General features: G+C 43.5%; 1 protein-coding gene across 1 annotated transcript in view; it reads right to left on the bottom strand.

The window, feature by feature from the left end:
- LOC126234528 (lachesin-like) overlaps positions 1-24,265 on the bottom strand; it is a 344,777-nt gene that overhangs the window by 31,052 nt on the left and 289,460 nt on the right. The window contains exon 7 of the mRNA XM_049943226.1: positions 5,326-5,505. Coding sequence (XP_049799183.1) covers positions 5,326-5,505 — 180 coding nt within the window. The remainder of the gene's footprint in view (positions 1-5,325; positions 5,506-24,265) is intronic.

Genomic DNA, 24,265 nt, shown 5'->3' with positions numbered 1-24,265 from the left:
GGAGTGGATAGAGGTTCAGGGCACTCTCTTGTCCTAGGGGTGGGAAATTGCCCCTAAAGGCGGAAGAATCAGCAATGATCAACGGCATGAGGATGCAGAAGGCAATGGAAACCACTGCATTAAAGGCACGTAACGTGTATCCACAGGACATGTGGCCTGTATTGGAAGAAGTGTCATGATGATCTCTCCATTGGCAAAAGATTCCGGCATAGTCCTCCATTCGGATCTCCGGGAGGGGACTGCCAAGGGGGAGGTTACCATGAGAAAAAGATTGAATAATCCACGAAAGGATAACGTTCTACGAGTCGGGGCGTGGAATGTCAGAAGCTTGAAGGTGGTAGGGAAACTAGAAAATCTCAAAAGGGAAATGCAAAGGCTCAATCTAGATACAGTAGGGGTCAGTGAAGTGAAGTGGAAGGAAGACAGGGATTTCTGGTCAGATGAGTATCGGGTAATATCAACAGCAGCAGAAAATGGTATAACAGGTGTAGGATTCTTTATGAATAGGAAGGTAGGGCAGAGGGTGTGTTACTGTGAACAGTTCAGTGACCGGGTTGTTCTAATCAGAATCGACAGCAGACCAACACCGACAACGTCGCAAGCTGAAGATGAACAGATAGAGAAAGTGTATGAGGATATTGAAAGGGTAATGCAGTATGTAAAGGGGGACGAAAATCTAATACTCATAGGCGACTGGAATGCAGTTGTAGGGGAAGGAGTAGAAGTAAAGGTTACAGGAGAATATGGCCTTGGGACAAGGAATGAAAGAGGAGAAAGACTAATTGAGTTCTGTAACAAGTTTCAGCTAGTAATAGCGAATACCCTGTTCAAGAATCACAAGACGAGGAGGTATACTTGGAAAAGGTCGGGAGATACGGAAGATTTCAATTAGATTACATCATGGTCAGACAGAGATTCCGAAATCAGATACTGGATTGTAAGGCGTACCCAGGAGCAGATATAGACTCAGATCACAATATAGTAGTGATGAAGAGTAGGCTGAAGTTCAAGACATTAGTCAGGAAGAATCAATACGCAAAGAAGTGGGATACGGAAGTACTAAGGAATCACGAGATACGTTTGAAGTTCTCTAACGCTATAGATACAGCAATAAGGAATAGCGCAGTAGGCAGTACAGTTGAAGAGGAATGGACATCTCTAAAAAGGGCCATCACAGAAGTTGGGAAGGAAAACATAGGTACATAGAAGGTAGCTGCGAAGAAACCATGGGTAACAGAAGAAATACTTCAGTTGATTGATGAAGGGAGGAAGTACAAACATGTTCCGGGAAAATCAGGAATACAGAAATACAAGTCGCTGAGGAATGAAATAAATAGGAAGTGCAGGGAAGATAAGACGAAATGGCTGCAGGAAAAATGTGAAGACATCGAAAAAGATATGATGGTCGGAAGGTAAGACTCAGCATACAGGAAAGTCAAAACAACCTTTGGTGACATTAAAAGCAACGGTGGTAGCATTAAGAGTGCAACGGGAATTCCACTGTTAAATGCAGAGGAGAGAGCAAATAGGTGGAAAGAATACATTGAAAGACTCTATGAGGGTGAAGATTTGTCTGATGTGATAGAAGAAGAAACAGGAGTCGATTTAGAAGAGATAGAGGATCCAGTATTAGAATCGGAATTTAAAAGAGCTTTGGAGGACTTACGGTCAAATAAGGCAGAAGGGATTGATAACATTCCATCAGAATTTCTAAAATCATTGGGGGAAGTGGCAACAAAACGACTATTCACGTTGGTGTGTAGAATATGAGTCTGGCGACATACCATCTGACTTTCGGAAAAGCATCATCCACACAATTCCGAAGACGGCAAGAGCTGACAAGTGCGAGAATTATCGCACAATCAGCTTAACAGCTCATGCATCGAAGCTGCTTACAAGAATAATTTACAGAAGAATGGAAAAGAAAATTGAGAATGCGCTACGTGACGATCAGTTTGGCTTTAGGAAAAGTAAAGGGACGAGAGAGGCAATTCTGACGTTACGGCTAATAATGGAAGCAAGGCTAAAGAAAAATCAAGACACTTTCATAGGATCTGTCGACCTGGAAAAAGCGTTCGACAATATAAAATGGTGCAAGCTGTTCGAGATTCTGAAAAAAGTAGGTGTAAGCTGTAGGGAGAGACGGGTCATATACAATATGTACAACAACCAAGAGGGAATAATAAAAGTGGACGATCAAGAACGAGGTGCTCGTATTAAGAAGGGTGTAAGACAAGGCTGTAGCCTTTCGCCCCTACTCTTCAATTTGTACATCGAGGAAGCAATGATGGAAATAAAAGAAAGGTTCAGAAGTGGAATTAAAATAAAAGGTGAAAGGATATCAATGATACGATTCGCTAATGACATTGCTATCCTGAGTGAAAGTGAAGAAGAATTAAATGATCTGCTGAACGGAATGAACAGTCTAATGAGTACACAGTATGGTTTGAGAGTAAATTGGAGAAAGACGAAGGTAATGAGAAGTAGTAGAAATGAGAATAGCGAGAAACTTAACATCAGGATTGATGGTCACGAAATCAGTGAGGTTAAGGAATTCTGCTACCTAGGCAGTAAAATAACCAATGACGGACGGAGCAAGGAGGATATCAAAAGCAGACTCGCTATGGCAAAAAAGGCATTTCTGGCCAAGAGAAGTTTACTAATATCAAATACCGGCCTTAATTTGAGGAAGAAATTTCTGAGGATGTGCGTCTGGAATACAGCATTGTATGGTAGTGAAACATGGACTGTGGGAAAACCGGAACAGAAGAGAATCGAAGCATTTGAGATGTGGTGCTATAGACGAATGTTGAAAATTAGGTGGACTGATAAGGTAAGGAATGAGGAGGTTCTATGCAGAATCGGAGAGGAAAGGAATATGTGGAAAACACTGATAAGGAGAAGGGACAGGATGGTAGGACATCTGCAAGACATGAGGGAATGACTTCCATGGTACTAGAGGGAGCTGTAGAGGGCAAAAACTGTAGAGGAAGACAGAGATTGGAATACGTCAAGCAAATAATTGAGGACGTAGGTTGCAAGTGCTACTCTGAGCTGAAGAGGTTAGCACAGGAAAGGAAATCGTGGCGGGCCGCACCAAACCAGTCAGTAGACTGAAAAAAAAAAAAACAATCTCATACCTGTACTAAATTTGGTACCAATTCTGTCAGGCACTCCAGAGCTGGGCTTCATATCTCACCATTTCCTCTCATCTCCAAAACATGCCAATAAACCATAAATATACAATGTTAATTTCAAATTTCTCCACTTATTGCATTGTCTTGCTTAAAGGTTACACGTTCTTTTCACCACCTGTACCTCTACCTGAGCTAGAAGAGTCTTAGACAAATAACATATTTACCTAGATACCAGTAATTTATATACGCCCGAGGTTCGGTTGAAATTGTTCCAAAAATTCCATGGCAATGTTTATTTGTCAACCATTTCTCACATGCACACACTCAAGCAGAGATACCAGGGTTCTTTCTTTACCAGACTACCCCCTGGATGTAAGAGATAAGAAACACCAGTTTTCCAGCCCACTTTACGAGGCGACTCAATAAACCTCAAATATCCTCTAACAAAAATCTCACATAGTGGAAACGAAGGAAAAATGAGAGAACCTCATGGTTACAGCATATGTTAACAGCAAAAGTTAGATTTCAATATAAACAGGCACTCTCTCTATTCATGACGTTTCTACTACAAATTTGGAAAATGGTCTTTGAATGAAACTGGTCACATATTAATGAGTATTTATAACAACTGCCTGTGATTTCGTGTAGCTCAATGACCGAGTGCAAGTCTTTCTCTTGCCCGCCACTTTGGTGACATACGTTTATCCAATCTATCTCAGATTTCCTACAGTAAAAAGGAAATCTACAGTTTAACGTAGAATTCACGTGGAACCACTTGTCATTCCTGACGGTTCCCCACTCTCCACATCGCCGAGAGATGAAGGTTAGATCAAAGGCACAGTAAAAATTTCCCCGCTCCGGCTACAATGTGATTCAGCTACTGTTTGATTTCCAGGCAAGCGTTTTGCCACTACACCTCTAGGCCTGACGACGGTAGCATACGGTACTACATATTATCATTTATAATGTTAAAAATACAAGAGCTAGACGGAAAGTAAGTTCCGATAGGTTGCGTAATGGGAACAGCAGTTACAATGTGATGAAAATTTGCGTAGATGAGCTAGGCAGTGTCTCCAGCATGCCTGTCGATGGCGTTACATCGCTCTTTTCAGCTCTGAACACACAGTGAAAAAAAATGGCTCTGAGCACTATGGGACTCAACTGCTGAGGTCATTAGTCCCCTAGAACTTAGAACTAGTTAAACCTAACGAACCTAAGGACATCACAAACATCCATGCCCGAGGCAGGATTCGAACCTGCGACCGTAGCGGTCTTGCGGTTCCAGACTGCAGCGCCTTTAACCGCACGGCCACTTCGGCCGGCGAACACACAGTGAGCTTGCAAAGATGCCTAGGACAGAGCGTCTCCCACAAAATATGCGTGCCTGCTGTGAGGTTTCGCCTGATTTCGTGCAAGCCCACATAACGTGCCGTCATGCATTTCCTTCTTCTCTTGGCCATACACTCCAGGCGCAATGAGGACGCCCCCGCAGCGTTTTTGATCGGGAGTGGTTATCATACAGCCCAGACTTGGCTCCCTCCGATGTTCATTTCAGATCAAATGAAACGCTGGCTATGAAGACAAAGTTTTGGCACAGGCGTCGAACTGCAAACCAGCGTAGAGACGTGGCGGAAAGCAGAGGAGCCTGTTTTCTATGAAGAGGTTATTGGAAGTTTAGTACAACTGTACAACAAATGTCCAAGTCGCAGTGGCGACTATGTGGAGAAGTAGCCGGAAACTGTAGGAAACAAAGCATTTATGATTTTCATTGTGGTTTCCATTCCCCGACCGATCGGATTACTTTCCGAGTAGCCCTTGTAGTTCCCATCACCCAGTTTTGTCAACGCTATTCTGAGAGATTTCCCCCGGTCATAAGGCAGACGACAGGAATAGAAAAACGTTCCACAATATCCCCGATTGGAATTACGCCTCACAACGAGCTTGCTTAATAGTTGAAGTCCCTTATTCTATCGTGGGTCATTACTCCAAAGAACTGTCCTATCTAGAAGATGGAAAGTACAAGGAAAATACGTATGGTAGGTTCATATCTGGGACATTAACAATCGTAAAAATATGGATTATACGAACATGAATAATTCGTTTACCTGTGGCATGCAAATACAGTGGACAGTGATAGTGACAAAACCTCGGTGGGAAAGAGGGCACAAGTGGACTGAGAGTGGCGTACCTTGCGAGGCGCGTGAGAGCCCGGGGGCGGCAGTAGTCGCGGGGGCGGGAGCCGGGGCGGGCGGGGAGAGGCCCACCCCCACCCCCCTGCGGTCTACGGCGGCCGCGCTGCCCGCCGGGGCGCCGTCTACGGCCGCGTCTTGACGCACTGGCCACTGCGTGGGAGGAGACGCGAGCCTCTCTGTGGACAAAACACGGACGTTCAGCTACAGAGAGCAGCACCATCTGCGCTGTATTCGAGAGGAGTACAGGGCCTGTCTTTCCTTTACTTACACGCGTTTCCATAACAATGTAAAATATTCCCTCTACCCAGTACACTTAATTTTCTTAGCACGTGATTTACCGGGGAAAGTGAGACATCTAGCTGGAAAAACAAATACTTTTGTGAAAGATTCAAAACACATTTTAGAACTTCATACACGGTGAAGATAACCACGAGTGACATACCAGTAATTTCGACGTGAGTATTTACTTACTAACATAAAATAGCAGATACTACGGAGAGCATAGGACTGTATGTTGCTCCAGATTTGTATGACCTGATAGAATTACATCTGTGATCGAGGTGGTTGAAGTACAAAGGAGAGGTAAATGACCGGTCTAATGGTGTTGCTGTGGGTTCATTTTTGTTAACAGTAACAGCTGATATTTTTATGGAACATTTCGAACAAAGGGTATTAACGTCACTAAAACCTTGTTGGCTTTGCTGTATAGGCGTCAGATTCGTTGTATGGCCACACAGAAGTAAAGAGCTGCGTAGTTTCTGCAGGTTTTATATGAGACTAGTCGAGTATCCAGGTTGCCCGGGTATGTATTTATTTCAGTCTTCTATTAGTCCATCTCTTCCTTCCTTCTCTCTCTGTCCATCTCATATTGTGCCCCCCTCTTGTCCATCGCTTCCTCCCCCCTCTCTCTCTCTGTCCATCTCCTCCTCGCTCCCACCCTGTTCCTCTCCTCCGCTTCCTCCCCCTATCTGTGTTCATCTCCTCGTTCACCCTCGCTGCCTACCCATCTCTCACTCCCACTTCTCTCTCCACGTTATCAAGCTCACCCCAGTAGGACGGTAGTGGTTCTTACCCGCATAACATTTATTTTCAGATCTTAACTATTGGTTTTGCCCATGTATTCACATGTCAAATATATTGCATATGTATGTAACATTGTTCTCCGATACTTGTACACATATTTCACATGTAGCACTAGGGAATTTCGCTCAGCTTAATGTTAATGCCGTCGTACTTCCTGGAATATGTTCTGTACAATGACAATGTAGTTACATCCAGTGTTATATGTGCCTACTGCCTGTGAAATATGTTGTGAATTGAGGTAATAGTAAACGTGTAATAAATTAAAACGTCATGGATTATGCGTCAGTTTTTCACGCATCTCTACATCTACATCTACATTTATACTCCGTAAGCCACCCAACGGTGTGTGCCGGAGGGCACTTTACCTTGCCACTGTCATTACCTCCCTTTTCTGTTCCAGTCGCGTATGGTTCGCGGGAAGAACGACTGTCTGAAAGCCTCCGTGCGCGCTCGAATCTCTCTAATTTTACATTCGTGATCTCCTCGGGAGGTATAAGTAGGGGGAAGTAATATATTCGATATCTCATCCAGAAACGCACCCTCTCGAATCTCGAAACCTGGCGAGCAAGCTACACCGCGATGCAGAGCGCCTCTGTTGCAGAGTCTGCCACTTGAGTTTGCTAAACATCTCCGTAACGCTATCACGGTTACCAAATAACCCTGTGACGAAACGCGCCGCTCTTCTTTGGATCTTCTCTATCTCTTCCGTCAACCCTATCTGCTACGGATCCCACACTGATGAGAAATACTCAAGTATAGGTCGAACGAGTGTTTTGTAAGCCACCTCCTTTGTGGGTGGACTACATTTTCTATGGACTCTCCCAATGAATCTCAACCTGGTACCCGCCTTACCAACAATTAATTTTATATGATCATTTCACTTCAAATCGTTCCGCACGCATACTCCCAGATATTTTACAGAAGTAACTGCTACCAGTGTTTGTTCCGCTATCATGTAATCATAAATAAAGGATCCTTCTTTCTATGTATTCGCAATACATTACATTTGTCTATGTTAAGGGTCACTTGCCACTACCTGCACCAATTACCTATCCGCTGCAGATCTTCCTGCATTTCGCTACAATTTTCTAATGCTGCAACTTCTCTGTATACTACAGCATCATCCGCGAAAAGCCGCATGGAACTTCCGACACTATCTACTAGGTCATTTATATATATTGTGAAAAGTAATGGTCCCATAACACTCCCCTCTGGCACGCCAGAGGTTACTTTAATGTCTGTAGACGTCTCTCCATTGATAACAACATGCTGTGTTCTGTTTGCTAAAAACTCTTCAATCCAGCCACACAGCTGGTCTGATATTCCGTAGGTTCTTACTTTGTTTATCAGGCTACAGTGCGGAACTGTATCGAACGCCTTCCGGATGTCAAGGAAAATAAGGAAAATAGCATCTACCTGGGAGCCTGTATCTAATATTTTCTGGGTCTCATGAACAAATAAAGCGAGTTGGGTCTCACACGATCGCTGTTTCCGGAATCCATGTTGATTCCTACTGAGTAGATTCTGGGTTTCCAAAAACGACATGTTCTAAAATTCTACAACAGATCGATGTCAGAGATATAGGTCTATAGTTTTACGCATCTGCTCGACGACCCTCAGTGTATATGAGATCATATCTTCTGAACTGCCTGTCGTAGAACGACATATTTTTGTATGTACATTAAGTGGCGTATGTGGATGCTGTCCACGTGTTGTGAATAGAGGTAATAGCAAATTTGATAAAAAAAATGATTCAAATGGCTCTGAGCACTATGCGACTTAACTTCTGAGGTCATCAGTTGGCTAGAACTCAGAACTAATTAAACCTAACTAACCTAAGGACGTCACACACAGCCATGCCCGAGGCAGGATTCGAACCTGCGAGCGTTACGGGCGCTCGGTTCCAGACTGTAGCGCCTAGAACCGCATGGCCAGTCCGGCCGGCCACAAATTTGGTAGGTAGGTGGTTCTCACCGCAGCTGCGATGATTTCCAGGCAGTGATATGTGTATCAAGTTTGTGGAACTCAGTCAATCGGTTTAGGAGGAAATATACAACATAGATACATATATACATTTATATGTACATTAGTTTTAATTAAATGTATGGATTCATCGAAATATCAGCTTCAGTTTGTATCGAGTCAGATCGGTCCCCCATTTCTAGATGTTCTGGTCTATAGAAAAGCTAGCGACAGAACACATATCACATAGTATGCCTAGAAATATAAACAGGTGTTTAGAAAACATTGCGCACTACCACCCAGCCCAGAAGCAAGCAGTGTTCAACATAATTTCACAGGACTAGTATACCATTTGTGACTTCCTTCCATCACGGAAGTAAATACGCAGTCACAGTGCAAGAGGAACGGAAACAAGACCGCAACATCTGCTGTGCTTCTGTAAGAAGAAATTGAACTGAGACAAGACGCAGCCTAGCGACTTAGAATATATTACCTTCAATGACAACGACCACAAAAGCTTGCAGCCTTTCATACTCTTCACAGTCATTCACACGTGCAGATGTACTTGACATGTTATTACAGGCCAATTGAAACCAATGGCAAATTAAGAGATTTTTTCGGCTAGTGTGTGTTTTTCCAGTACTTTCACGATTGCAAAGTCTGACTTCGACCATCAGCGTATACACAACTTGCTGTGTGCTTGTCTCCGAGAAATACTTGTGTTGATGGTTTGCCAAATGAACTTTAATAAATGGAACGATTGGGTTACAGGAGCAGAACTTGTTACTGAGGAAACAGCTCTTCGTTCGTGTTCAGTGGTGCTTCGAATGAGAAGGGAAATATATCTGTTTAGTATTCTAAGTTTTTGGACAATTCATTCACGTATTGTCATGGACAATATTTAGTTCAAGGTGAATTCAGAGTTATTACTTTCTGCATTAAATTTGTTTATCCCATATCAACATCCGCGTCTACATTCTGTGAACTGCTGGGAAGAGCATGACAGAGGACATTTCCGACTGTTCCGCATATTGGGGCTGCTTCCCGTTCCATTCGGGTGTGAAGGGCGGGACGTATGGTTGCTTAGAAATTCACAGTGTGCTCTGAAATTGCCTACTCCTTCCTCACCTCACTCTTTGGAAGCGATATTTAGGGTGTTGTAGCATATTTCTAGATTCCTAACTTAATACTGATTTCTAATATTACAAGACTTTCAGGGAATAGTTGGCGCGTATCTTCAAGTATCTATCAGTTTAGGATTTCAGAATTTCCCTGACGCACTGTCATGTGTGAAACAAACCAAAGATTATTCATGCCAGCCATGTGGTATTTTTTCTGTATACTGTTACGTATATATATAGGGAATGGAACACAAAAACATCGTCATTACTCTACGTTGGAGCGTATGTAAAGGGGATCGCAAGAAGAGAGGGTTAGCAGGGAAATGAAACAGTAATTTGATAACGCGGAGAAGGGAAAGATCGGTGAACGAAAAATAAATAGGAGCAAGCAGAAGGCATAGAAAATGGAGCGAAAATTTAAACTTAAAAATAGTGTTGTAGTATTGCAAATGTTAATAAAAATAAGTAAGTAACCCCATTTTAGTCAGGCAGCAGTTAGATTTGACGGTAAATTGAGTTCATGGTTCAGAGTAGTTTCAGGGGTAAGACAAGGCTGCAATCTGTCCCCACTGTTGTTCATATTATTTATGGATCATATGTTGAAAACAATAGACTGGCTGGGTGAGATTAAGATATGTGAACACAAAATAAGCAGTCTTGCATATGCGGATGACTTAGTTGTGATGGCAGAGTCGATTGAAAGTTTGCAAAGTAATATTTCAGAGCTAGATCAGAAATGTAAGGACTATGGTATGAAGATTAGCATCTCCAAAACGAAAGTAATGTGAGTGGGAAAGAAATATAAACGTATTGAGTGCCAAATAAGAGGAACAAAGTTAGAACAGGTGGACGGTTTCAAGTACTTGGGATGCATATTCTCACAGGATGGCAACATAGTGAAAGAACTGGAAGCGAGGTGTAGCAAAGCTAATGCAGTGAGCGCTCAGCTACGATCTACTCTCTTCTGCAAGAAGGAAGTCAGTACCAAGACTAAGCTATCTGTGCACTGTTCAATCTTTCGACCAACTTTGTTGTATGGGAGCGAAAGCTGGGTGGATTCAGGTTAGCTTATCAACAAGGTTGAGGTTACGGATATGAAAGTAGCTAGGATGATTGCAAGTACTAGTAGATGGGAACAATGGCAGGAGGGTGTCCACAATGAGGAAATCAAAGAAAAACTGGGAATGAACTCTATAGATGTAGCAGTCAGGGCGAACAGGCTTATATGGTGGGGTCATGTTACACGCATGGGAGAAGCAAGGTTACCCAAGAGACTCATGGCTTCAGCAGTAGAGGGTAGGAGTCGGGGCAGGCCAAGGAGAAGGTACCTGGATTCGGTTAAGAATGATTTTGAAGTAATAGGTTTAACAACAGAAGAGGCACCAATGTTAGTACTGAATAGGGGGTCATGGAGGAATTTTATAAGGGGGCTATGCTCCAGACTGAACGCTGAAAGGCATAATCAGTCATAAATGATGATGATGATGATGATGATGATGAACCCCACTTAGACAGTCAGAATTCGCTAGAAGACTGCGATTTCTGCATTAGTTTGACATTTAGTGTTTGCTGTGGGAAACGGTTCTTAGAACGAATATTCTTAATTTCTTCCAAAATATTTGGGGTCCAACCCTTACGTTCATGGAGTAAAATTTTTAGATTATTCGACGGATGTGCAGTTGCCAACAACGATTTTAAATTTTATCGCAAAGTACGCATTCTCATGGATGTAGTTTTCAATAGCGGAGGAATTGAATTATTGCAGAAAGGCTCATATTATAACATTCATGCGCGGCAGACACAACAGCAAATTAGTACGCTGATTTAGCATACTTTACCTCCTACAGATTTGGCTAAACTTACTACAGCCGAACTTTGTGAGGTTGCGACTAGTGTCATTAGAAGCACTGGAGAGATTACAAACCAAACACGGGAAGCTAAGCTGATATGTGCAGATTTGCTTCAAGTACTGACAGGGTTTTACTTAACGCTATGAATCGGATTTTTGGTGAACATCAAGCAATAATTACAAAGGCGTGTAAAAGAAAAACATAAATATTAATACAAGAGAGGCAGTATGCTGAAATAATGCAAGAGTTGTTCACTGGAAATCATATCGTTAAACGGAAATCTGACCCTGTTGCTACTTACACTTTTCCTAATAAATTCCAGAATAAGAGACTCAGGCCAATGAATCCAGCAGCCCTGATCTAAGGGCCACAATTAAAATATATGAGGATAATACGCCTGTCAGGCCAATTGTTAATGCACAGGCCAGGAGGAGGGGAGAGGCGGAGCCAGGGGGTTAGGAAATGACATCGCAAAGTCCTAGAAAAATACTTTAATCAGAATTACTAATATCCCAAAAACTATAATCTTCAGAACAGATAGCATTTAATGGAAAAAGAGACTTGTCTATTTATCAATCTCAACAGAGACTCATATTATTGTCACTGAATATCCAAAATATGAATTACAACGTTCCCCCCCATAAACCATGGACCTTGCCGTTGGTGGGGAGGCTTGCGTGCCTCAATGATACAGATAGCCGTACCGTAGGTGCAACCACAACGGAGGGGTATCTGTTGAGAGGACAGACAAACGTGTGGTTCCTGAAGAGGGGCAGCAGCCTTTTCAGCAGTTGCAGGGACAACAGTCTGGATGATTGAGTGATCTGGCCTTGTAACACTACTCAAATCGTCCTTGCTGTTGTGGTACTGCGAACGGCTGAAAGCAAGGGGAAACTACAGCCGTAATTTTACCCGAGGGCATGCAGCTTTACTGTATGGTTAAAGGATGATGGCGTCCTCTTGGGTAAAATATTCCGGAGGTAAAATAGTCCACCATTCGGAACTCCGGGCGGGGACTACTCAAGAGAACGTTGTAATCAGGAGAAAGAAAACTGGCGTTCTACGGATCGGAGCGTGGAATGTCAGATCCCTTAATCGGCAGGTAGGTTAGAAAATTTAAAATGGGAAATGGATAGGTTGAAGATAGATATAGTGGGAATTAGTGAAGTTCGGTGGCAGGAGGAACAAGACTTTTGGTCAGGTGAATACAGGGATATAAATACAAAATCAAGTAGGGGTAATGCAGGAGTAGGTTTAATAATGAATAAAAAAAGAGGAGTGCGGGTTAGCTACTACAAACTGCATAGTGAACGCATTATTGTGGCCAAGATAGACACGAAGCCCATGCCTACTACAGTAGTACAAATTTATATGCCAACTAGCTCCGCAGATGACGAAGAAATTGAAGAAATGTATGATGAGATAAAAGAAATTATTCAGGTAGTGAAAGCAGATGATAATTTAATAGTCATGGGTGACTGGAATCCGACAGTAGGAAAAGGGAGAGAAGGAAACATAGCAGGTGAATATGGATTGGGGCTACGAAATGAAAGAGGAAGCCGTCTGGTAGAATTTTGCACAGAGCGTAACTTAATCATAGCTAACACTTGGTTCAAGAATCATAAAAGAAGGTTGTATACATGGAAAAATCCTGTAGATACTAAAAGGTATCAGATAGATTATATGATGGTAAGACAGAGATTTAGGAATCAGGTTTTAAATTGTAGGACATTTCTAGGGGCAGATGTGAACTCTGACCACAATCTATTGGTTATGAACTGTAGATTAAAACTGAAGAAATTGCAAAAAGGTGGGAATTTAAGGAGATGGGGCCTGGATAAACTGACTAAACCAGAGGTTGTACAGAGTTTCAGGGACAGCATAAGGGAACAATTGACAGGAATGGGGGAAAAAAATACAGTAGAAGACGAATGGGTAGCTCTGAGGGATGAAGTAGTGAGGGCAGCTGAAGATCAAGTAGGTAAAAAGATGAGGGCTAGTGGAAATCCTTGGGTAACAGAAGATATATTGAATTTAATTGATGAAAGGAGAAAATATAAAAACGCAGTAAATGAAGCAGGCAAAAAGGAATACAAACGTCTCAAAAATGAGATCGACAGAAAGTGCAAGATGGCTAAGCAGGCATGGCTAGAGGACAAATGTAGGATGTAGAGACTTATCTCACTAGGGGTAAGATAGATACAGCCTACAGGATAATTAAAGAGACCTTTGGAGAAAGGAGAACCACTTGTATGAATGTCAAGTGCTCTGATGGAAACCCAGTTTTAAGTAAAGAGGGGAATGCAGAAAGGTGGAAGGAGTATATAGAGGGTCTATACAAGGGCGATGTACTGGAGGACAATATTATGGAAATGGAAGAGCATGTAGATGAAGATGAAATGGGAGATACGATACTGCGTGAAGAGTTTGACAGAGAACTGAAAGACCTGAGTCGAAACAAGGCCCGCGGAGTAGACAACATTCCATTGGAACTACTGACGGCCTTGGGAGAGCCAGCCTGACAAAACTCTACCATCTGGTGAGCAAGATGTACGAGACAGGCGAAAAACCCCGGAGTTGACAATATTCCATTGGAACTACAGATGGCCTTGGGAGAGCCAGTCTTGACAAAACTCTACCATCTGGTGAGCAAGATGTACGAGACAGGCGAAAAACCGTCAGACTTCAAGAAGAATATAATAATTCCAATACCAAAGAAAGCAGGTGTTGACAGATGTGAAAATTACCGAACTATCAGTTTAATAAGTCACAGCTGCAAAATACTAACGCGAATTACTTACAGACGAATGGAAAAACTGGTAGAAGCCGACCTCGGGGAAGATCAGTTTGGATTCCGTAGAAATGTTGGAACACGTGAGGCAATACTAACCTTACGACTTATCTTAGAAGAAAGATTAAGGAAAGGCAAACCTACGTTTCTAGCATTTGTAGACTTAGAGAAAGCTTTTGACAAAGTTGACTGGAATACTCTCTTTCAAATTCTAAAGGTGGCAGGGGTAAAATACAGGGAGCGAAAGGCTATTTACAATTTGTACAGAAACCATATGGCAGTTATAAGAGTCGAGGGGCATGAAAGGGAAGAAGTGGTTAGGAAGGGAGTGAGACAGAGTTGTAGCCTCTCCCAGATGTTATTCAATCTGTATAATGGGCAAGCAGTAAAGGAAACAAAAGAAATATTTGGAGTAGGTATTAAAATCCAGGGAGAAGAAATAAAAACTTTGAGGTTCGCCGATGACTTTGTAATTCTGTCAGACACAGCAAAGGACTTGGAAGAGAAGGTGAACGGAATGGACAGTGTCTTGAAAGGAGGATATAAGATGAACATCAACAAAAGCAAAATGAGGATAATGGAATGTAGTCGAATTAATTCGGGTTTTGCTGAGCGAATTAGATTAGGAAATGAGACACTTAAAGTAGTAAAGGAGTTTTGCTATTTGGGGAGCAAAATAACATGATGGTCGAAGTAGAGAAGATATAAAATGTAGACTGGCAATGCCAAGGAAATCGTTTCTGAAGAAGACAAATTTGTTAACATCGAGTATAGATTGAAGTGTCAGGAAGTCGTTTCTGAAAGTATTTGAATGGAGCGTAGCCATGTATGGAAGTGAAACATGGACGATAACTAGTTTGGACAAGAAGAGAATAGAAGCTTTCGAAATGTGGTGCTACAGAAGAATACTGAAGATTAGATGGGTAGATCACGTAACTTTGAGGCATCAAGGGATCACAAATTTAGCATTGGAGGGCAGCGTGGAGGGTAAAAATCGTAGAGGGAGACCAAGAGATGAATACACTAAGCAGATTCAGAAGGATGTAGGTTGCAATAGGTACTGGGAGATGAAGGAGCTGGCACAGGATAGATTAACATGGAGAGCTGCATCAAACCAGTCTTAGGACTGAAAACCACAACAACAACAACAACAAAATTCCTTTATATCAAGTATAGGACATCATTGTTTACAATTTAAGAAACCACACGGATAGGTCCACAGACGAGATCAATGACGTACTCACACTACTCAATACTGTTTTTAAATGTAATAATTTAAATTCGTTACCAAGAACTGCAATGGTATAACCAATGGCATACTGGATGGCCAATATCATTATGACTACAGTTGAAAATGATGTCATGACAGATTTTTCATCTTATACCAACAGAATTCCACTGTGGAGTAAATAGACGGACGATATTCTTGTATTAAACGCTGGGACAAACGATGCATTTGGCAATTTCATGGATAGGTTAAACAGTTTATATCCGAAAATCACTTACTTACTTGGGTCTCTTGATCACTTTAACCAAACCTAATTTCGAATTCTTTATATACATGAAAGGAACTACTACTCACTTTGTTATTCACAACGCCTCTTACCATCCTTTAATGTATAAAATGGTTGCACTCAGGTCGCTGGTTTATAGAATGTATAACACCCCCCTCCACCCCCCGCCTCCTCCCCATGTACCATGGACCTTGCAGTTGGAGGAATGCTTGCGTCCTCAGCGATACAGATAGCCGCGCCGTAGGTGCAACCACAACGGAGGGGTATCTGCTGAGGGGCCAGACAAACGTCTGGTTCCTGAAGAGGGGCAGCAGCCTTTTCGGTAGTTGCAGGGGCAACAGTCAGGACGATTGACTGTTCTGACCTTGTGACATCATTAACCAAAACGGCCTTGCTGTGTTGGTACTGTGAACGGCAGAAAGCAGTGGGAAACTACAGCCGTAATTTTTCCCGACGGCGTACAGCTCTACTGTATGGTTAAAAGATGATAGCATCCTCTTAAACTGAAAGATCGAGAGGTTGTAGAGAGTTTCAGAGGGAGCATCAGGGAACGATTGATAAGACCAGGGGAAAGGAATAAAGTAGAAAAAGAATGGGTAGGTGAGAGAGATGAAATAGTGAACGCAGTAGAGGATCGAGCACCTAAAAAGACTAGGGGTAGTAGAAATCCTTGGGTAGCAAGAGTTATTGAATTTAAGTGATGAAAGGAGAAAATAAAAACTTACAGTAAATGAAGCACGAGGGAGGGAGTACAAACGTCCAAAAAATGAGTACAAAATGGCTAAGTTGGTGTGTCTAGAGGACAAATGTAAGGATTTAGAAGCATATTTCACTAGGTAAAGATAGTCTCCGTCTGTAGGAAAATTAAATGCGTCTGTTGAGAAAAGAGAATCACCTATTTTAGAATCAAGAGGTCAGACGGAAAACCAGTCCTAAGCGAAAAAGGGAAAGCAGAAAGGTGGAAGGAGTATGCAGAGTGTCGACACGTACTTGAGGGGAGTATTACGGAAGTAGTAGAGCGTGATGAAGATGAGATGGGGATATGAAACAGCGTGAAGAGTTTGACAGAACACTGAAAGACCTAAGTCGAAATAAGGCCCCAGGAGTAGACAAACGTCCGTTAGAACTACTCATAGCCTTGGGAAAGCCAGCCGCGACAAAACTCTTCCATATGGTGAACAAGATGTATGAGATAGGCGAAATATCCTCAGACTTCAAGAAGAGTATAATAATTCCAAACACAAGGAAAGCAGGTGTTGACATGTGTGAAAATTACCGAACTATCAATTTTATAACTCAAGGTTGCAAAATGCTAACAAGATTTCTTTACAGAAGAATGGAAAAACTGCTAGAAGCCGTCCTCGGAGAAGATCACCTTGGATTAAGGAGAAATATGGAAACACGCTAGGAAATACTGATCCTACGACTTCTCATGGAAGATAGGTTAAGGAAAGGCAAGCCTACGTTTATAGCAAACGTACACTTAGAGAAATCTTTTATGTTGACTGGGATACTCTCTTTCAAACTCTAAACGTGGTAGATGTAAAATACAGGGAGCGAAAGACTATTTACAATTTGTACAGAAAACACAAAGCAGTTGTAATAGTCGAGGAGCATGAAAAGGAAGCAGTGGTTGAGTAGGGCGTGAGACAGGGTTCTAGCCTATCCCGATGTTATGCAGACTCAATACTGATGATACAGTAAAGGATACACAAGTAAAATTAGGAGTAGGAATTATAGTCCACGGAGAAGAAATAAATACTTTGACGTTTGCCGATTGTAATTCTGTCAGAGACAGTAAAGAACTTGGAAGAGCACTTGAACGGAATGGATGGTGTCTTGAAAGGAGGTTATAAGATGAACATCAACAAAGAGGATAATTGAATGTAGTCGAATTAAATCAGGTGATACAGAGAGAATTATTTAGGAAATAAGTCACTTAAAGTAGTAGATGAGTTTTGCTCTTTGAGCAGCAAAATAAATGATGATGGTCGAAGTGGAGAGGATATAGAATGTAGACTGAAACATCAAGAAATGCGTTTATAAAGAAGAGAAACTTGTTAACATAGCGTATAGATTTAAGTGCTTGGAAGTCTTTTCTGAAAGTATTTGAATGGAGCGTAGCCATGTATGGAAGTGAAACATGAACGCTAGCCAGTTTAAAGAAGAAGATAATAGTAGCTTTTGAAATGTGATGCTACAGAAGAGTGTTGAATGTTAGATGGGTAGATAACGTAACGAATGAGAAGGTACTGAATAGACGTGAGGAGAAATGAAATACGTGGCACAAGCTGACTAGAAGAAGGGATCGGTCAACAGGATACATCCTGAGACATCAAGAGGTCACCAATTTAGTAGTGTAGGGAAGCGTTGTCTTGAAAATCGTAGAGGGAGGCTGAGAGGTAAGTAAAGTAAGCAAATTCCGAAGTATTTAGGTTGCAGTAGCTACTTGGGGACGAAAAGGCATGTACGGAATAGAATAGCGAGGAGAGCTACATGAAAACAGAAGACTACAACAGCAACAACAACAACAACAATATCCCCTTTGTTCAAATAAGACTCATAACCAGAATATGGACTCATTCAATACATAGCTTACAGCAATGGCTATGATGCTTATTTCGTGAAAAGTATCAAAAAGGTATTTTATAAAAGCAAAAGCCATCTTTCACGGCTCTAGGCCAGAAGATATAACTTCGGTGAACGCAGACCGTGAAGCTATGCTCGTACGACATAGGTTTCTATGATTCAGTGAAATCTAGGAAAAAACAGGTTCCAATCTTCGTGCTGAAAATACACTCCTGGAAATGGAAAAAAGAACACATTGACACCGGTGTGTCAGACCCACCATACTTGCTCCGGACACTGCGAGAGGGCTGTACAAGCAATGATCACACGCACGGCACAGCGGACACACCAGGAACCACGGTGTTGGCCGTCGAATGGCGCTAGCTGCGCAGCATTTGAGCACCGCCGCCGTCAGTGTCAGCCAGTTTGCCGTGTCATACGGAGCTCCATCGCAGTCTTTAACACTGGTAGCATGCCGCGACAGCGTGGACGTGAACCGTATGTGCAGTTGACGGACTTTGAGCGAGGGCGTATAGTGGGCATGCGGGAGGCCGGGTGGACGTACCACCGAATTGCTCAACACGTGGGGCGTGAGGTCTCCACAGTACATCGATGTTGTCGCCAGTGGTCGGCGGAAGGTGCACGTGCCCGTCGACCTGGCACCGGACCGCAGCGACGCACGGATGCACGCCAAGACCGTAGGATCCTATGCAGTGCCGTAGGGGACCGCACCGCCACTTCCCAGCAAGTTAGGGACACTGTTGCTCCTGGGGTATCGGCGAGGACCATTCGCAACCGTCTCCATGAAGCTGGGCTACGGTCCCACACAACGTTTGGCCGTCTTCCTCTCACGCCCCAACATCGTGCAGCCCGCCTCCAGTGGTGTCGTGACAGGCGTGAATGGAGGGACGAATGGAAACGTGTCGTCTTCAGCGATGAGAGTCGCTTCTGCCTTGGTGCCAATGATGGTCGTATGCGTGTTTGGTGCCGTGCAGGTGAGCGCCACAATCAGGACTGCATACAACCGAGGCACACAGGGCCAACACCCGGCATCATGGTGTGGGGAGCGATCTCCTACACTGGCCGTACAACACTGGTGATCGTCGAGGGGACACTGAATAGTGCATGGTACATCCTAACCGTCATCGAACCCATCGTTCTACCATTCCTAGACCGGCAAGGGAACTTGTTGTTCCAACAGGACAATGCACGTCCGCATGTACCCCGTGCCACCCAACGTGCTCTAGAAGGTGTAAGTCAACTACCCTGGCCAGCAAGATCTCCGGATCTGTCCCCCATTGAGCATGTTTGGGACTGGATGAAACGTCGTCTCACGCGGTCTGCACGTCCAGCACGAACGCTGGTCCAACTGAGGCGCCAGGTGGAAATGGCATGGCAAGCCATTCCACAGGACTACATCCAGCATCTCTACGATCGTCTCCATGGGAGAATAGCAGCCTGCATTGCTGCGAAAGGTGGATATACACTGTACTAGTGCCGACATTGTGCATGCTCTGTTGCCTGTGTCTATGTGCCTGTGGTTCTGTCAGTGTGATCATGTGATGTATCTGACCCCAGGAGTGTGTCAATAAAGTTTCCCCTTCCTGGGACAATGAATTCACGGTGTTCTTCTTTCAATTTCCAGGAGTGTAGAAACCCCACCTCTTTCTTTGCCAATAATATCAGTAACTGATACTGACCGAAAGAAAGTTCCACCAGCCGAAATTTCTGTGCCACGCTTGTCTATTGCATCCGATTTGACAATTGTCTCATGAGTTACACTGGCCAGACAATAAGAGGTTTCGACTTCAGATTTCGAGAACATCTCAGTTTAAGTATTTGGAAATCAGCATTTAGTACTTACCACCATGAGCAAGGGCATTCCTTTATTAACCTGCAGAATAATCTAAAAATTTTACACCGTAAAAATAAAGGTTAATCTTAAATATTTTGGAGGAAATTGAGATAATACTTTGTAAGAATAGTGTCCAACAACGCATACTAAATGTGATATTGCGGTCCGCTTCTTATTCAGAAGTACGTTGCAATACAACCATGAGAGGTGGCATGAGCCCCCTCTCATATTTCTATCTTACGATTTTCCTCTTTAATCGCATGCGGTGAAAAGTTGCTATTCCTTCACATGCGGACTTCCCACGCAGCGTCTCTCGTCACCCAGGTGGTCCGGTGACAGGCGGGCTCTGCGGATCTCGAGAGGGTTAAGCCGACGGGTGTGAGGCAGTCGAGAGAATGCTTTCCAGACGCCGACATTGTCAAAAGACACGCCCGGAGGGGCCTGAAGTAGCGGCTGGGCTAGAGGTGCCGTTATTTCGCAGAAACGTAGCGAAAACACTTTCTGGCGGGCTACCAGCGAGGCGTGGGAATGACTTGTGTACCCAAGCAGTTGCGGCGGGAAAATTCCCGCGCTTTCAGCAAAATAGTAACTGTGATTGGCTTGCTCAGGACATCGCTCCGTGACGTAGCAAAATCAGTGCAGAAATTGGCGCCAAGAATCTCCATTGGTGGAATGGTAGTGCTCCAACAATGGAGTGGAATTTTACGCCGGTTTTCGAGTTGCTGAATGGAACGTTTAACCACGACCACTGTCGTGGTGGCGGGAATGTTCTGTGTTCGGCCTGTACGGGTGCTCAGGGGTAGTCGGCTCTCGCCTTTCGGTCGAGGACGTCGAAGCAACCAGCCATCGCCTCCGGTACGCCAGATCGTGTTCTGGCAGTTAAGAAGACAGTTTGGTAACGTATGTCTGCAGCACCGGCAGATAGGGATTTTCCTAGGTGATAATCAGAGCTCAGCAGAGCGCGCCTGTTCGTCTTTTTCTAACTTTGTTCTGTCTTGAGTAGCAGCAATTAATGTTGGGTTAGCTGTGTGTCTCTCTTAAGATTTGAGTTGCAAGGAATTGGCTCCACACACCACTTCGTCATAATCCTCACAATCTAGTTTAGGGACAACTTCACATTCTCAGCGTTTGTTTGAGTATCCAATTTGAGCCAATTTGATGTATTGTAAATGTGTCATGTGTTTTTGTTTATTATTTTGTGTTTAGTCTTAATAAATCATACTGTTATTTTGGACAGAACTTTCATTCTGTTAATCGGTAGAGCAACCCTATCTTTCCTCACTATGTTAATGAAACCTTCGTTTATTTAACTTATTTATCAAATTAAATTATTGCAGGTGCCAAACTCTCTTCTACTCCACTGGCAGGGTTGATTAGAGACAGTTCGCGTATTTTTTTTAATCCTTGTGCAACAGCAAAAGTCGGAGTTAGAATAGGGAGGGCTTAGAGCATCATTTACATATGTAGATTCTAGAAGAATTTAGTGTTAAATACACTGCTAGCCCCGGCACCTCGCAACCATTATCTGTAAAAGGGAACATTGACAGTCAAAATTTCTGCCCGCCGAGGACTCGAACCCGGATATCACTCTTATCTGAGCAGTCTCCTTACCATTAGGCTACCCGAGCACGCTCCACGGCCAGGTCTGTCGCCTGCAATCTGCAGTTCCTACATCGATTACGTATGTTCCCGAGCACGGGAGACATTTCACTTGAAAGTCGCTGGGGCAGAGTCGACATATAAATACGATAGCGCAGAGCCTGTATTGTTCAGAAACACGCCGCAATATCGTACTTTCGAGGGTTGTCCAGAAAGTAAGTTCCGATCGGTCACGAAATGGAAACCACTGGGAAAATCCGATAAAGCTTTGCACAGATGTGTTGGGCAGTGTCTCTAGTATGCCCGTCGATCGTCTAATGTCGCTCATTTCAGTTTCGAGTGAACAGTGGGCACGAAAAGATGCGTAGGGAATACCGTCTCCCGCCAAGTATGAATGCCTGGTTAGAGACTTGGCCTGTGTCATGCAGCCCACAGAACACAACTGTAGAGCAGTTACTTCTTCATGGCAATCCTCGGCCGCACACTGCAGGGGCAATGAAGACGCTCCTGAAGCGATTTCGATAAAAAGTGTTTAATCACCTACAATACAGTCCGTATTCGGCTCCTCCTGAGTCTCATCTCTGCTCACAAGAGCCGCTGGCTATGAAGACAAAATTTTTCCACAGACAACGAGCTGCAGACCAGTGCAGATAAGTCGCCGAAAGCACAGGCGGCTGTTTCCTATGACGAGGATATAGGAAAGTTGATACAACACTACCACAAAACTCGAAGTTGGAGCGGCGACTATGTAGAGACGTACCTAACTCTTGCAAATAAAACGTTTCTGGTTTTCACTGTGATTTCCATTTCGCGGCCGATCGGAACTTAATGTTTGGACAACCCTCGTATACGACGACAATGGGCAAGCGACTTACAAGTAAAATTTTTTCCCCGTACGGGAATGCATCCCTGTTGTACTTCGTCGGTGAATACAGCGGCGGTTGACGCTGTTTGTGGATAACGCTTGTGTTGTCGTCCTGTGATGTTGCACATGTGCTCCATTGGAGAAAGATCTCGTGATCGAGCAGTTCAAGAAAACACATCGACACGCTGTTGGGTATGTTGGTTTACAACAACGCTGTTACCTGTTGGTAAACACCTATTGGAATGCTGTTCATGAGTGGCAGCACAACAGGTCGAATCAGCAGACAAAAGTACAAATTTGTAGTCAGGATGGGTGGGATAACTACGAGAGTGTTTCTGCCGTCATACGAAATCGCAACCCAGATCATTACTTCAATCCACAGCGCAGTGGACAACGACGCTCAGGCTCCTGCCAAGTCCCTTAATCTCTCTAAGATATTTGACACCGTCCCGCATTGCCGTTTAAAGAAAAAAACTACGAGCTTACGGAGTATCGGAGCAGATCCACGATTGGATTCAAGAGTTTCTTGCAGATAGAACTCAACACGTCACTCTTAATGGAAGTAGATCGACAGATCTAGGAAAGTGTGATAGTACCGCTGCTGTTCACAATATATACAGAGGGGTCCAACAAAATGTTTCCACTGTTTAATAGTCGGTAACTGGCAAACTAATTGACGGAGTTGTCTCAGCTTTGTTAGTGTAATAGTTTGTGGTTCCGGCAATCGCCACACAAGCGTTGTATTGCGTTGTTTTGTTTTCTCAGATGGCAGGCGCCAGATTGTCAGTGTTTTGTTCTGAGTTGCACCTAGTTACTCGAGTAAACTTAGCTGGGGCAAGGCTTACATTCTATGAAAGGAAGTCGGTTTTGAAGTGGTATTTTAAGTACGAAAAAATTAATTAGGTTCAACGGCAATGGCGAATTCGAGACAAATTTGAAGCCAAAGGCTGTGTTAAAGACGTACACAAACAACGATCTGGAGTACCTGTAACAGTACCAAGTCCAGTTAACTCCCATCGTGTGTTACAACAATTTACTCGCTCATCACAGAAGTCTGTGAAACAGTGTGCCCGTGAAACTGGAGTGGGTCGCTCAAGTGTACGGCGAATTTCGAAGACAGCAAAGTGGAAGTGCTACATCCAACGATTGCTACACGTAATGAACGAGGACGACCCAGATCGCAGAATGGAGTACCGCGAGTGATTTACTAACATGGTGTGCAACGATGAAGAGTTTGCAGAGATGATTGTGTGGTCTGATGAGGCACAGTTCAAACTCAATGGTACAGTAAATCGCGATAATTGCATCTACTGGGCCGCCGAAAATCCGAACCTCCATGTAGACAAAGCCGTGAATTTGCCAGGAATAAATGTGTGGTGTGGGTTGTCTTACCAGGGCTTGAGTGGGCCATTCTTCTTTGACGGCTCATTTACCAGTGAGATGTACCTTCAGAAGCTTCAGATATTCATTTTACCTGCCGTCCGAGACGGAAGAGTTTACTTTCAACAAGATGGTGCTCCAGCCCACCACCAAAATCGTGTTAGGGCGTATCTCGACGAAAATCTATCAGGAAGATGGATAGACGATAGCGGTGCTGTGGAGTATTCACCACGTTCCCCAGACCTAATTCCTCTGGACTTTTACCTGTGGGGAACACTGAAGGACGTCGTTTATCGACAAAAGACACGCACATTGAATGAACTTCGAGAATCTATCGTACATTCATGT

The sequence above is a fragment of the Schistocerca nitens genome, chromosome 1 (assembly GCF_023898315.1).
Source record: "Schistocerca nitens isolate TAMUIC-IGC-003100 chromosome 1, iqSchNite1.1, whole genome shotgun sequence".
Classification (NCBI taxonomy): Eukaryota; Metazoa; Arthropoda; class Insecta; order Orthoptera; family Acrididae; genus Schistocerca; species Schistocerca nitens.
This window is presented reverse-complemented; position numbering and strand designations above follow the sequence as displayed.